Raw genomic sequence first — 13,064 nt, 5'->3', positions numbered from 1 at the left:
GGGGTTGAGGAGTGGGACTGAGGCTGCTGAAACTGAAGCCGAGACAGCTGGGGCTGAGATGGCTGGCACAGTTGGGGCTGAGACCGCTGTGGCTGGAGGCGGAGCTGAGGCTGGTGCTAAGGCTGAAGCAAGGATAGGAATTGAGGCTGGGGCAAGAATGGGGCCAGATGTTGTGGTCGAAGCTGAGGCAAGAATAGGGGTTGGAGTTGGGGTTGAGGCTGAAGCTGAGGAAGAGGCTGCGGTTGGAGCTGAGGTGGAGGATGGAACTGGGGCTGAGAGTGAAGCTGCAACTGGCACTGAGGTTGCAGGCAGTACTGGAGCTTGGGTGGGAGCTGAGACTAATACTGTGGGTGATGTTGCAACTACAGCTGCACTTGACGCTGGAACTGGAGTTGCAGGCGATGCTAGAACCAGAGCTGAGGTCGAAGATGGAACTGGAGCTGAAGAGAGAGCTGAGACCGGAGCCTGGGCTTGCTGGGTCCCTGTAGCTTGTTTTTTGGCAAATCTTGGAGGAAGCTTAGAAGTCTGACTTCTTCCTTTCTCATTTGTAGTCTTTTTGTTCCAAACCTTAAATTTGTGGAAATCATTTTTGTAAATAATATAACTAAAAGCAATAGTTTATATATGCAAAATCTAACAGAACTACCTAATTTCTCTTATCTAAATTTATATTCATAAGCAAGAACGTCAAAGTCACCACAAACTAAAAGCCAGTAAGACAAATATTATTATACTTTTGATATACAGGTCTAAAATTTCTTTTCAACAATTCTGAAATTTAAAGACTACAAAAGTCTATGGTTTTACTTGACAGCATAATCTGACCTGAGCTAACAAAAGATGACCTATTGGTTTCCAATCAACTCACGTATGCAACAAAAACATTGATTCTGGGAGTGTGAATAGTTAGAGGGTATATGTACTGCTACTTTAATCAGATATTCAATAAATTACCTCTGAAAGTATCTAGTTGCAGGGGTTATGGGTTCAACTATCCTCTATATTTAAAAATAAACTAATTTCAACAACAAGAACATTTTTAGGCCAAGAATTTATAACCTACTGGATCATGACATTGTGTTAATTAGATTTCCAAGATAGTTTTTGTTTGAGACAAGGTCTCACTATGTAGTTCAGGCTGGCCTTGAACTTACTATGAAGCCCAAGCTAGCCTCAAACTCACTGCGATCCCTCTGTCTCAGCCTTCCAAGTGTTGGGATTACAAGTGTGCGCCACCACACGAGTCTTTGAACATACAGCAGAACCTTGACTCACAACTCAATTTGTTTGCTAGCACTGGCTGTAACTCAAGTTGGTCAACTGAAGGCTCAGGCTCCTCTACACAGCCTTCAAAGTCTCTCCTGTACACAGGCAGTGTCCTTAGAGAGACAGTGGCCCAGGATTTCTCAATTAGCCCCACACAGGAAAGGATGTTGTAATATTCCTTCCAGTACTCTTTACAGGTTAAATCTGTATCTGAGACCACCTGGAAGGACAGGCTGCTGACATCTGGGTAGTAACTGAAGACTTTGTAAATTAAAACTAAAATTCCAATCGTAATCCAAGTTATTCCTATGTCAGGCCGGTCATAACTAGAGGGTCCTCTGTTAATTTAAATTAACTCAACTCTTCATGGGGCAAATAACATGACCAGCATTAACACATAAGTATATTACTGAATTAAAGTAAAGATGGTCTGCTCTATGGCAAATTTAAATTTACCTAAGTTCTGGTCAAAATAGCAGAAATTTCTGAAGATAAAATTATTTTCAGCACATGAATAATAAAACAGACTTGATTTTGCTAGTAGATGGAAACTCTTGACCATTTGCTAACATATTCTGAACAACATTCTTAACTAGTGACAAACTGAAACAAGCTGTAAACCTGTATGACTTGTTCTTCCTTCTTTCGGCGTTCCTCATCCTGTAAACGTTTTTGTTGTTTTTTAGACACCACTTCAGTAAAACCATCATCATTCAAATTTGACTGGGGGTCTTCAACTACTGTTACTTCAGGGTGATCATCAATTATAACAACACCTGCAAGTGTGAAAATGATTTCAATATCTTCCTTGTTTCAAATTAAAGAGGAGAAATGTCCAGTGTATTTATTTGGCAGGAAAAGGAGAACTGAGATACATTTGTGTCTACATAACAAAGTGGTGGTGAACCTGTGGCTCATGTGCACAATGAGCTGTCTGTATCACTCAAAGTTATGAAAGGTTGGCCATCAGTGGTATAACTCATTTTCCACTCTGTAAGATGGTCAGGCATACATTAGCAAGATCTGAAAAGATTTCATAGATTTATGAGGAAATTTCATAAAGTTAACAATGAAAGTACTGAAATTGTATGGTTTAAATGGTACGTATTTTTTTCTTAAGCCACATTAAAAATAAAAATTATCTTCTAGGGTTGGGGATTTAGTTCAGTGGCATAATGCCTGGCAAACGCGAGGTCCTGAGTTTGATACTCAGTACCACCAAAAAAAAAGAATCTCGCTATATTAACCTCTACCTCTACATATTAAAAATATTATTTTAACTCATTTGCAACTCACCATTATAAGAACTGAATATTACTATTATTTTCCTTTTATAAAGGATGAAATAAGTGCTCAGCTGATTTGTTAAAGGTGAGGTGTCCAGTATAAGCTGGATTTACCACTGTTATTGCATCCGTTTTTCACAGATCCTGTCTACAATGTATCATTGTTAAAAACATTAATGTAATAGTTACATATGAATGTAATGTGGTATGGCATAGGTGTATAAACATCAAGATCATCTAGCTGATAAATAATTTTATGTATTTTCAATTATTCCTGGCCCCTACCCACTAGATGTCAGTAGCAGCCCATGGCAGTTGTATCAATTAAAAATATCTCGAGATTGTCAAATGTGCCCCTTGAGTATAAAATCACTCATGTTGTGAATCACTGCTTTAAATAACTGAATTAAAAATTCTTAAATATGTGACTAAAATCACATATTTCTTTTCCATATGAATCTAAAGTGGTACTATAAAACAGTAGTTCTCAAACTTTACTCTGAATTAGAATCACATGGAGAATTTGTAAAAAAGAGGCTCTTATGACTCACTGCCAATTTCTTGATATAGTAGGTTTGGGGTAGATATTTTTTATTTTTTTGGTACCTGGGATAGAACTTAGGACCTTGTGCTTGTGAAGCAGGTGCAGTGTGACTGAGCTAAATCCCCGGCAGAGAAGAATTTTTATTTCCCACAAAATTCCAGGAGATTCCAATGATCTGGGGGCCACACACTCGGAATCAGTGGTCAAACAATGTCCAAGACCTTGGCCCACATCAGGGTTTAATATGTACACATGACCATTAATTACATGAAAGAAAATCAGATTCATATGTTTAATACTGGAATAAATGGTGTACCTAATCTTCCCATTACTATCTGGTCTTAGTAATTCTCCCCTATTTTAATCAGTGCTTTCAGCTTCAATTTCATGTGAATGGGAAACAGTGCATTTTTACATATATAAATGTCTTCTCATAGATATTCTTTCCTTATTAATTTCTCTATCCAGTATTTTCTTACTGCTTGTTACTCTTCATGATAATCATTTCATGATTTAGTCAGTATTTATTCACAACAACACTGCCTTCTACCCTTTAATGAAGAAACCAGTCTTATCAAGGTTGCAATCTTAATGAGCATTTCTTTGTTTTTAAAAACACCAAGCTGTAAGTACAGATATAATTAAGCAATATCACTTAGTTTCCTGCGCTTTCTATTATCTGTATGGCAAGGCAGGATGAGGGTTAAGCAATTTTCTCTTCTAGGAAGGCCAGTAATACTGTGTTGGATACCTTTAATAAGAATTTTCTTAAGGATACACGGCTGTGCTAAAAAGTTGGTATTTTTAAAATGATGTTAAATCAGCATTTTATCAGCTTCTATTTCTACCATGAAAATCTATTTCTTGATGACTTCTTTATGACATCCACTTAAAATGTAACAGATAAATAAAATGAAAGGAATCTATGACGTACTTGCATAATTGTTAAGATCAAACTGTGAGAGAGCATCTATTTTCTCTTTGGGTTTTTTAGGACCTGGTTTGGTGTCTTCTCTTTTTTTCCCAGTAGAATCCTTGGAATTCTTTTGTCCTGTACCATTAGTTGCTCCTTCCTGGTGGTGTGCAGAACTGCCATTGACAGGGTCAACACCAGCTGGGCCTACAGACTGATCATCAAATGGCCTACAAAAAAATAATTTGGAATACTACTACTTCAACATATCCAAACAAAAGAAAAATGCTCTCACTGGCAATTACTAAAGTTTAAGATGAAATAGCAATAGAATATAAAACTCTAATTGACATACTGATAAGCTTCAAGGGTTCAAACTCACTAAAACTGAGCTTCCCAATAAGGCAGACCTGGAATTCTTCCCAGCAATTAAAGCTGAATTCTAATTATCCCAGAAGCTTTCTATTTTGTTCATTTGTCTATCATACTATACTTAACATTGTTAATAGCAGAAATTTTTGTAATCCTACCAAGTACAAACTGGATGTTTCTAATGTGAAATTAATTAAGTTTTAAAAAGCATTCTATTACACACATGGTGTGTATAAATTTTTGAAAAGTTCAGACTTATACAATGATATAAACATTATTAACCCATTTAGTATGGAAAGTCCTTCACAGATCAAATGCATTCCTTGCTTTTTTCCCCTAACAATTTTTAGGTTTATTTAAAAATAAGAAAATTAAAACAGTGGGAAACGGTGTGCCAATTCATCTTCATATGAGCCTATAGGACTATTAGATAAAAGTCTAGATAAATGCTTACCAAGTGCCTAACCTGACCTCAAACATTTGAAGAATGAATTCATTTCCTCTAACCAAGACTCTTGCAAAACACTTTTCAAACTATCATTAGTCACTACTACTTCAAGTTGGGAGTTGTTGCTATCTACAGAGCACATACATCAGTTCAAGATTTCCCCTGAGTATTATTACTTGACATTTTAATAGTAGTACTTTTGTTGTTCAGAACGGAGATTTACCTTCTGAAGCAAGCAGGTATTCAGCTAACAACTGGTTTTATTGGAACCTTTTCTAAATTATCTGGAAATTAAAAGTATTTTCTCTCACCAGTACAGTAACCTGAAAAACTAAATATATGTAACTAAGGAATTCAGATTAAATTACATATAATATTGTCCAAATAAAGCTTTACCAGATCAAGCTACAAGCCTGGGAATTTGGTCTAAAAGTGTGCCACATCATCACATTGGCTGCTTATACACTAGATGCTATGCTATGTACATGACAAATACCTCAGTAATATTCACACATTCTTATGAATACTATTACATTTTACTTGCAAAGAAGCAACTTGGAAAGTAACAGAACCTAGATTTAAACCTAGGCATTCAGAATGTTAATTGCTACTTTATAATGCTTTCTAATCCTAGTATCAATACTAAAATATTAAAGAAAAAAAGTCTCAAAGGAGAAATATGCAGCAGCAGTTTGGTTAAGAAACTAACAGTAATGACAGCAAATGAAGACACTGTAAATGTCCCTCCTGCATGTGCAGATTTTTCCAAAGTTACACATTCCCAAGAGGATTCATGGAAAATGTAACCTTGCAGAAGACTCCTGGGACACATTCCCTCTTCTCAAGTACTCTTGCACTTTGAGAACAAAGAAGAGCATCTCAAGAGTACAGTATCTTAGTCTTCTATTTAAATTGGCTTTGCATAAATTCAACTAAGAATTCTACTTTCAGCTATTTTAGTGGTGCAAAAGTTTTATATCTAAAAAGTACTCACCCTCTCTTTCCACTTTTTGATGGTGGGCCACTTCTTCTTTCATTCCTAGGGCCTGAGAAATTTCTTCCTGATTTGGGGGGACCATTGTTGCCACGTCGATTCTGGCGATCTATTCCAGGTCTCTGGCTGGAAAAGCTTCTCTTTGCTATTTCTCTCTTAGGAGGTAAAACATTCTCTCCAGCCTTTACAAGTGCTTGTGCATTCAAATCAGCATTTTTTTTTTCATCCCTCTCTCGTCTCTCATTGAAATCACTGCTTTCAGAAGCTGTTTCCCATTCTTCATTTGCCTGATCTGAAGAGTTCTGATTAGATAAATCTGGTGTCTTATTCCCAGAAATATCCCCAGCAGTATTAGCTGGTTCTTGAACCACATTATGAACTGTGCCATTTGTGGGCAATGACACTTCATTTGTTTTTGTAGCAGCCTCCCTTTCTCTTAATCGTCTAAATCGAGGAGGCTTATCTTGCCTTGGTGGCCGGGTAGGACGCTGCCTTCGGGGCCTCTCTCTAGCTGGGTCAAATTTTCGTTCAAATTTTGGAGGTCGTTTATCTGCTGGAATAGGAATAAACTGTTCATGTCGTCTTGGTGGCTCTGCATCTTCTGGCTTAGGAGCTTCAATTGGCCTTGGGTTCCACTGATTGTCCCGATAAGCAGGTCTGCGCAGGGTGGGAGGGCGTGTTGGACGGCCTCCAGGATCCCTCCCACCACGCCTGAAAGTTCCTCCTCTGCCTCGCCTTGTCGGCTCTCCTTTAGGAAGAAAGCCTGGTTTAGATTTATCATCATCCCGTACAAAAGGCTTTTCAAGTGGCCTATTATCCATTCGAACATGATTTTCAGGCTTGAAAAAAGATTGAGGCTTCAGAGGTTTTTTATTTTCAGACCGTTCATCTCTTTTGGGAAGTTTGCCTTTGCTTAAACTATCCTTGTCACTTGCACTTTCGTGAACTTCACTGTCGGTATCAGTCTCTGAACCCCGCTGTCGTCTTCTTTTGGGCACGACTTCAAAATCAGAACTTTCACTTCGTGTTTCACTTTCTTCTCGTTGTCTGAGAGGAGTGGAGGGCACATGCTCTGCTCTCGGCTTATTGTCTCTATACTGGGGATAATCTCGGGTGTGCCCTCTGCCACCCCTACCACGCCCTCCGTAAGAACCTCTATAGCTTCGGCCTCTGGAATAATATTCACCTCGGCCTCGGCCTCTGTATCCTTGATCTGGAAACCAATCTCTATCTCTAGCTTCTTTCCAGTAGGTTCTAGGGGGTAAAGTTGACTCTTTTTTAACTGCTGGCCTTGAATCTGGTCGAGTTCTCTCTATACCAGCATCTTTGATGATGACTTTCTCAGGCTGTTTTTCTTCTTTGACTGCTGGAGATGCAGCAGTTTGTTGGTTCACAGTTTTAACTGCAGGCTCTACCTGAACACCACTTACAGGTTCTAGAGGCTTTTCAGTATCTTGAGACAGCTTTTGAGCCAAAGCTGATGGTTCTGTTGAAGGAAATTTCTCTTGTTCTGGTTGTACTGGTGCTGGAACTGATGGTGGCTGAACTGGTGCTGCAGGTGGTGATGGGGGAGAAACAAGATCCTTCTTTTCTACCTTTTCAGGTTTTACTACTTTTTCAGTAGCCTTTTCAACCTTTTCTCCTTCTTTCTCTTTCCTCTGCTCTCGTTCCTCTTTCATATCTCTAAGTACAGGTTTTTTAATGGGACCCGATCTTCTCACAGGCCTATCATTACCTTCTTCCCTTCTGTTGGAGATTGGCCTTGGGCCCCAGCGGGTTTCTGATTTTGATTTATATATCTTTTCCGGTTTTGGTCCTTCAGAAGATCGTATAAAGCTATCTTTTCTTGGCTTTTCCTCTGGCCTTTCTGCTGGTTCTTTTGAATCAATGCATCTGCTGGTTACTTTAGGAAGGCTTATGGATGGTTCATTTCTTTGTTCCTCTGATTTCTGAGAAAGATTAGACCCATGGGAAACACTTCTTTTCCGGGCAGGCTGACTTTCTAGAGTAGAAATCTGCTCTTCTGGAGTACTAGATAAGGTCTTCTGATCAGGTACTTCAAAACAAGTGGACTGCTTATTTGTATCATTATGAGGCCTAATGTCTTCCACAGATCTGCTTAAAAATTTCTGTACTTCTGTTTCACTTGATTCTCTAACAAAGTCAGCTTTTGGATGCGTCTCCAACTGACTATGTTTTACAGGATAAGCAGCAGTAATCTGTTCCTGGTCCAAGGCAGCTTCAGGCCTATGGATAATGAAAATGCAAAGGTGTAACCAAAAACATAATCCTTTCCACATATAGGTACACAGCAAAATAATCTAATTTTGGAATATGAAAGAATGGAACTTAATCATGAAGAGTACCTTTATCGCTCTACAGTTACAATAACCAATAACCAGTAACAAGAGGGTAACATAGCACATACATGTACACACACATACCAAGTGGAATGACAATATTAAGGGATAGATAAGAAAATGTTGTCAAATGCTATTACATGGATAAACCTTTGAGGAAGACAGGACAAATACCATGCATGATTCCACTTCTATGAGCTATTTAAAGTATAGAATTCAAAAATGAAAAACAAAGTAGGATGGTGGTTGGTAGGATTTAGTGTAGGAGAAAGCTGGAATGATATAATGATGATACAAGGGTATGAAGTTTCAGGAATTCAAGATGAAGAAGTCCTAGAGCTCTGCTGCTCAGTATTGTGGTTATAGGTAATAATATTGCATTGTACACTTAAAATCAAAAGGTTAGGTCTAATACGTGTTTTTACAACCACAATTAAAAATTATGACCATACTTGTGAATTTCTAATGCATGAAGACCAATAATTTCTATCTAGAATGAAACAATATAATAAAGCCTATCTTGCCCAATTAATTATAAAACATTATAATAAAAACAAGCCTCATAAAAAAGGTCTAACTATATGGTACAAAACGATTAGAAGCTCCTATTAAAATTGCCTGCCATTTCAAAATAACATTGTAAATTAGTCTTTCTCCTTTTCTTGGCCTTAAATCTTTCCAGAAGACACTGATTAGTTAATGTCTACCATTTCTCACTACTGGAAAAATTACATCAGCACTTTAGTCAGACTATATTACAATGAAGACTTGCCAATAAAAGATCTAACACTAAGGTCCAGCATCTAATTTTGTGCATATAAATAGTTCGCAATATGCCCTAATCAATACAGAAATGCTAGAAAAAAATGTGTGTCCAAAGATTAAGTGGGGCAAATTAAATAGTCAGAAATCATATGTATGGCTCAGTCTTAAATAAGGATGATCTTCAAGGACACTAAAGAGTTACCTTTTTACCATATTATTCCTAGTCCATTATGATTTCAGCAATTTATTACCTTACACCCTCAGATTCTTCATTTGTCTTAGGTGTAGCTGCCTGCTGAGGCTCAGCATGAGGATATGGATCTGACCCCCACATCACTCGGGGTTCGGGAAGAGAAACTGAATGATCTCTAGCAGATCGAGCTATATGCTCAAATGATTCAGAATTGCTTGGTGACCCTTCCATTTGGTCTCTCCTCATTAATGGCTTAGGAGGAATCATTCCTGCAACAGGTTCAAAGAGAATTGAGAGAAATTAAAGAATTGAAATCAAAATAGAAAATAGATTATTACTACAGAGAATTTTATACTTGAGTGAAACTGTAATTCACAAAAAATAAGTTATGTAAAAAGCTATTCTGTGAATGAACTGATTGCTATTAAAACAGATTTCGTTTAAAAACTGAAGAAGCAAGGGCCAGGGATTTAGCTCAGTGGTTCGGTGGCCTGCCTTGCAAGCACAAGGACCTGAGTTCAATCCCTGGTTCCAAAAAAAAAAAAAAAAAAACCTGAAGAAGCAAAACAAGCAAAATCCCAATAGCTTAGTTTACTTCAAAGGAAAAGTGAGCCTATTAAAGACAGCAAACACTGTGATTCCAAACATGTTAATATAAATGTCATGGGAATTTTTTTTTTAACTTTTTTTTTCTAATCTCTACTTCTAATGGCTTATTTTTTTTTCTTCCTTTTTTTTTTTTTTTTTTTTTTTTTTTTTTTTTTGTCATGAGAATTTTTTTGTTTTGTTTTTGGTACCGGGGATTGAACTCGGGTCCTGCAATTGTGAGGCAGGCCACTGAACCACAGAGCTAAATCCCCAGAGCCCTATCATGAGAATTTAACAGTGCTATATTTCCAGGGCAATCTCCTACAGCAAATTGCATAGACTTATTTTAGTTGAGCAATATTCTCTATAAAAATACTGCTTAAGTTTCAAAATATCAGTTTTATTTTTTAATATAAAAATATTCATTATCTTTTATCACCCCTAAATTTTCTTTAGCACTATTTGGATTTATCCTGATAAATTTCATAAGACTGCTACTTTGTTCCTCAACTAATCTATAAACAAATTCAAGTGTTAGGGTGAAAAACGGAGGAAATTAAAATGCTAAAATATTTGAAAAATAAAACACATTGTAACCATTATCAAATAAAGACAGCAAATAATTTTTATCTCTATAATTTTGTTTTATTTTTTGGGGTACTGGGGATTGAACTCAGGACCCTGAGCTTTTGAGGTAGGAGGTGGAAGCACTGAGTTAAATCGCCAGCCCCATCTCTACAATTTTAAATATTTATAAAACTTCTGAACTGGCACTTTGGTTTTACCACATGATTGATACAAATGTTGATACATAGTTGATATAACTGCTGACAGTTATGATTTAATGGTTAAATAGGTCCTATTTAAATTCTTAGTAGATTACAACTCTCAAAGGAATTAAGACTAAAAATAGGGGTAAAAATTTTTTATTTTGCACAATTATAAATAAGCCAAAAGTATCGATTTCAACTTACCAGGATGAATGGGTGGAATATCCATGGCAGGTCTTCCTGACATCATTCGAGGATCCATGTAGGACTGCATCATTAGCCACCTTGGGTCAAAACCCATGGAAGCCAAATGTTGAGGGTGAGGTTGCATGGGTTGATATAGCGGTCTGTGTGGTGGAGGAGGGACGGTACTACTGGATGGTTGTGAAGGAACAGTCTGTGGAAGTACACCTTGCTGCTGCTGCTGTTGCCATTGCTGCTGTTTCATCTGTTCCTGAAAAAAGATCTCACATGTTGAGATTTTAGTTCCATGTGGCAAATTAGTATAACCAATCATATCAGAAACTAATGTTTTCTGAATCCTTGAGGGGAAAGAATTTTAACAGCAAGAACCAGCAAGACAAAGACCCATTACAGTTTGCCTTCTCCTTGACTTAAATGACCAATCACACATTGATTAAATTGTACAATCCATTTCCTAGCAATAGAATATAAAGTGTCTATAAATGAGTTGGAAGATAAAAAGGAATGACAGAATATCTAGGTAAACCCTATATCAACAAATTCTCCTAAAACTTCAAGGAAAATTTTATGTGCTTTATGTATTTTATATTTTATGGCAAGTGGATTAAAACGTTTTTATCATTACCTGCTGTCGTTGGAATCGTGGTGGTAATGACTTCTGAAACTGCTTGAAGTAGCCAGATAGTACAGCAGGCCGAGGTTGAGATCCTGATTCTGGTTCTGTTTCATGTACCACTTGTGTGGTCTCCTTTTCAGTGCGATTACTATCTTGTCTGGTAAAAACTGGCTCCTCCTCTGCTCAAACAAAGGGTAAAAGATAGACTAAATAAATGATTTTTGCACTGTATGATTTGTATGCGGTTTAATAAAATTCAAGAAGGAAAAACTGCATCAAAATTCCCAAATATTGTTTTAGATTCTAATTATGGAAGCCATCAACAAAGTAACATGACAGTTAATTCTTTTTTTTTGAGACAGGGTCTCACTATGTAGTTGAGACTGACCTGGAACTCACTATGTAGTCCAGGCTGGTCTCGAACTCAGAGATCCTCCTGCCTCAGCCTCCCGAGTGCTGCGATTACAGGCATGAGCCACCACGCCCGGCGTGACAGTTAATTCTTAAAGAACACAAACCCAAATGCTTCATTATACAAAAATCTATTTTTTTGTGATAAGACATTTCAGATTCTACTTCCATATGAAGTACTTAATCTCAATATTTTAAAACTCATGTGTAAAATACATGGCCAACAAATATATAAAAATAGAGCACAATAGTTTGTTTACTTATTGGACTATGGGACTATTGTCTGAGTTTAAGTGTGAAGACAAGAGTGATCACCAGCTACCTTCAAACATAGAGTATCAAGTATGATACACCAAAAGGGAAATCCCAGATAGAAAAAGTTTTCATCTCAAGGAAAACCAGTTATAGTCATTCTAGAATGTCATTTATCACAATTACAGATCCATGTGTTACAAATTCTTTTCTTAAATGACTAGGGATGAATTTTTAAAAAATGTATTTTGCCAATATAAAGCATACTGTAAAACAAATAAAAAATGTCTTATCTACATAACATTAAGAGCACTGAAAATGAGCTAAAACTAAATTGCCATGAGAAAACATAAAATGTGATGTGTCAATAAATAAGGATATTAAAAAGAAAATAATTTACACAATATGTACGCCTCTCAAGGTTAAATTAGCTAATCAGTGTCAACATATTCAGTGGCAACACTATAACCAAAATACACACTTATTACTTATCCAGTCTTCTTTTCATAAGGCTGTCCTCATAGTATTATTATTAAAGCATGACAATGTTATTTATTTGTGTTGTGGGTAATTTTACTTCTGGAGTTAGGAACATTAAGTGCTTTTCACATGTCTGAAAGTCTAAAATCAACAATGAAGTCCATGCAGACTAAGAAACTATGAAATCTGATGATTCTAAATGAATAAATTATGCACCTGGGCCTTATGTCATAAAAAATTGAAATAATTTTTTTACTTTGGCTTTTTTCATTTTGCAGTGCTGGGTAAGAAAAGTAAGTGCCTTTCCATCTATCTATATTCCCAGCCCTTATGCTTTCATAGTTAAATTAATAGCCAAGTCTGAAGGCAAGCCTGTGTATAAACGAAAACTTAATTTTTTTTTGTTTTTTTTTGAGACAGGTCTCACTTTGTAGTTCAGGCTAGCCCTGAACTCATCACGTAGCTAAGGCTGGCCTTGAACTGCCTCTGCCTCCTGAGTGCTGGGATTACAGATGTGAGCCACCACTCCCAGCTTGAAAACTGAATTTTAAAAACAACTTCTTAGTTTCAAGCAGCAGGGTCTTGTAGAAAATAAATAAAAC

At 36.9% G+C, this 13,064-nt stretch overlaps 1 protein-coding gene across 1 annotated transcript in view; it reads right to left on the bottom strand.

Moving 5' to 3' along the window:
- Prrc2c (proline rich coiled-coil 2C) overlaps window positions 1–13,064 on the bottom strand; it is an 80,448-nt gene that overhangs the window by 25,398 nt on the left and 41,986 nt on the right. Inside the window, exons 13-19 of the mRNA XM_033762087.1 lie at window positions 11,329–11,498; window positions 10,704–10,953; window positions 9,200–9,410; window positions 5,824–8,070; window positions 4,031–4,239; window positions 1,888–2,042; window positions 11–567 (exon numbers count right to left, since the gene is read on the bottom strand). Of these exons, the coding sequence (XP_033617978.1) occupies window positions 11–567; window positions 1,888–2,042; window positions 4,031–4,239; window positions 5,824–8,070; window positions 9,200–9,410; window positions 10,704–10,953; window positions 11,329–11,498 (3,799 nt within the window). The remainder of the gene's footprint in view (window positions 1–10; window positions 568–1,887; window positions 2,043–4,030; window positions 4,240–5,823; window positions 8,071–9,199; window positions 9,411–10,703; window positions 10,954–11,328; window positions 11,499–13,064) is intronic.

Source organism: Fukomys damarensis, unplaced genomic scaffold (genome assembly GCF_012274545.1).
Source record: "Fukomys damarensis isolate Sample0158 unplaced genomic scaffold, DMR_v1.0_HiC HiC_scaffold_11, whole genome shotgun sequence".
Lineage (NCBI taxonomy): Eukaryota > Metazoa > Chordata > Mammalia > Rodentia > Bathyergidae > Fukomys > Fukomys damarensis.
The sequence above is the reverse complement of the archived record's forward strand: the minus strand, read 5'-3'. Positions and strand labels throughout refer to the sequence as shown.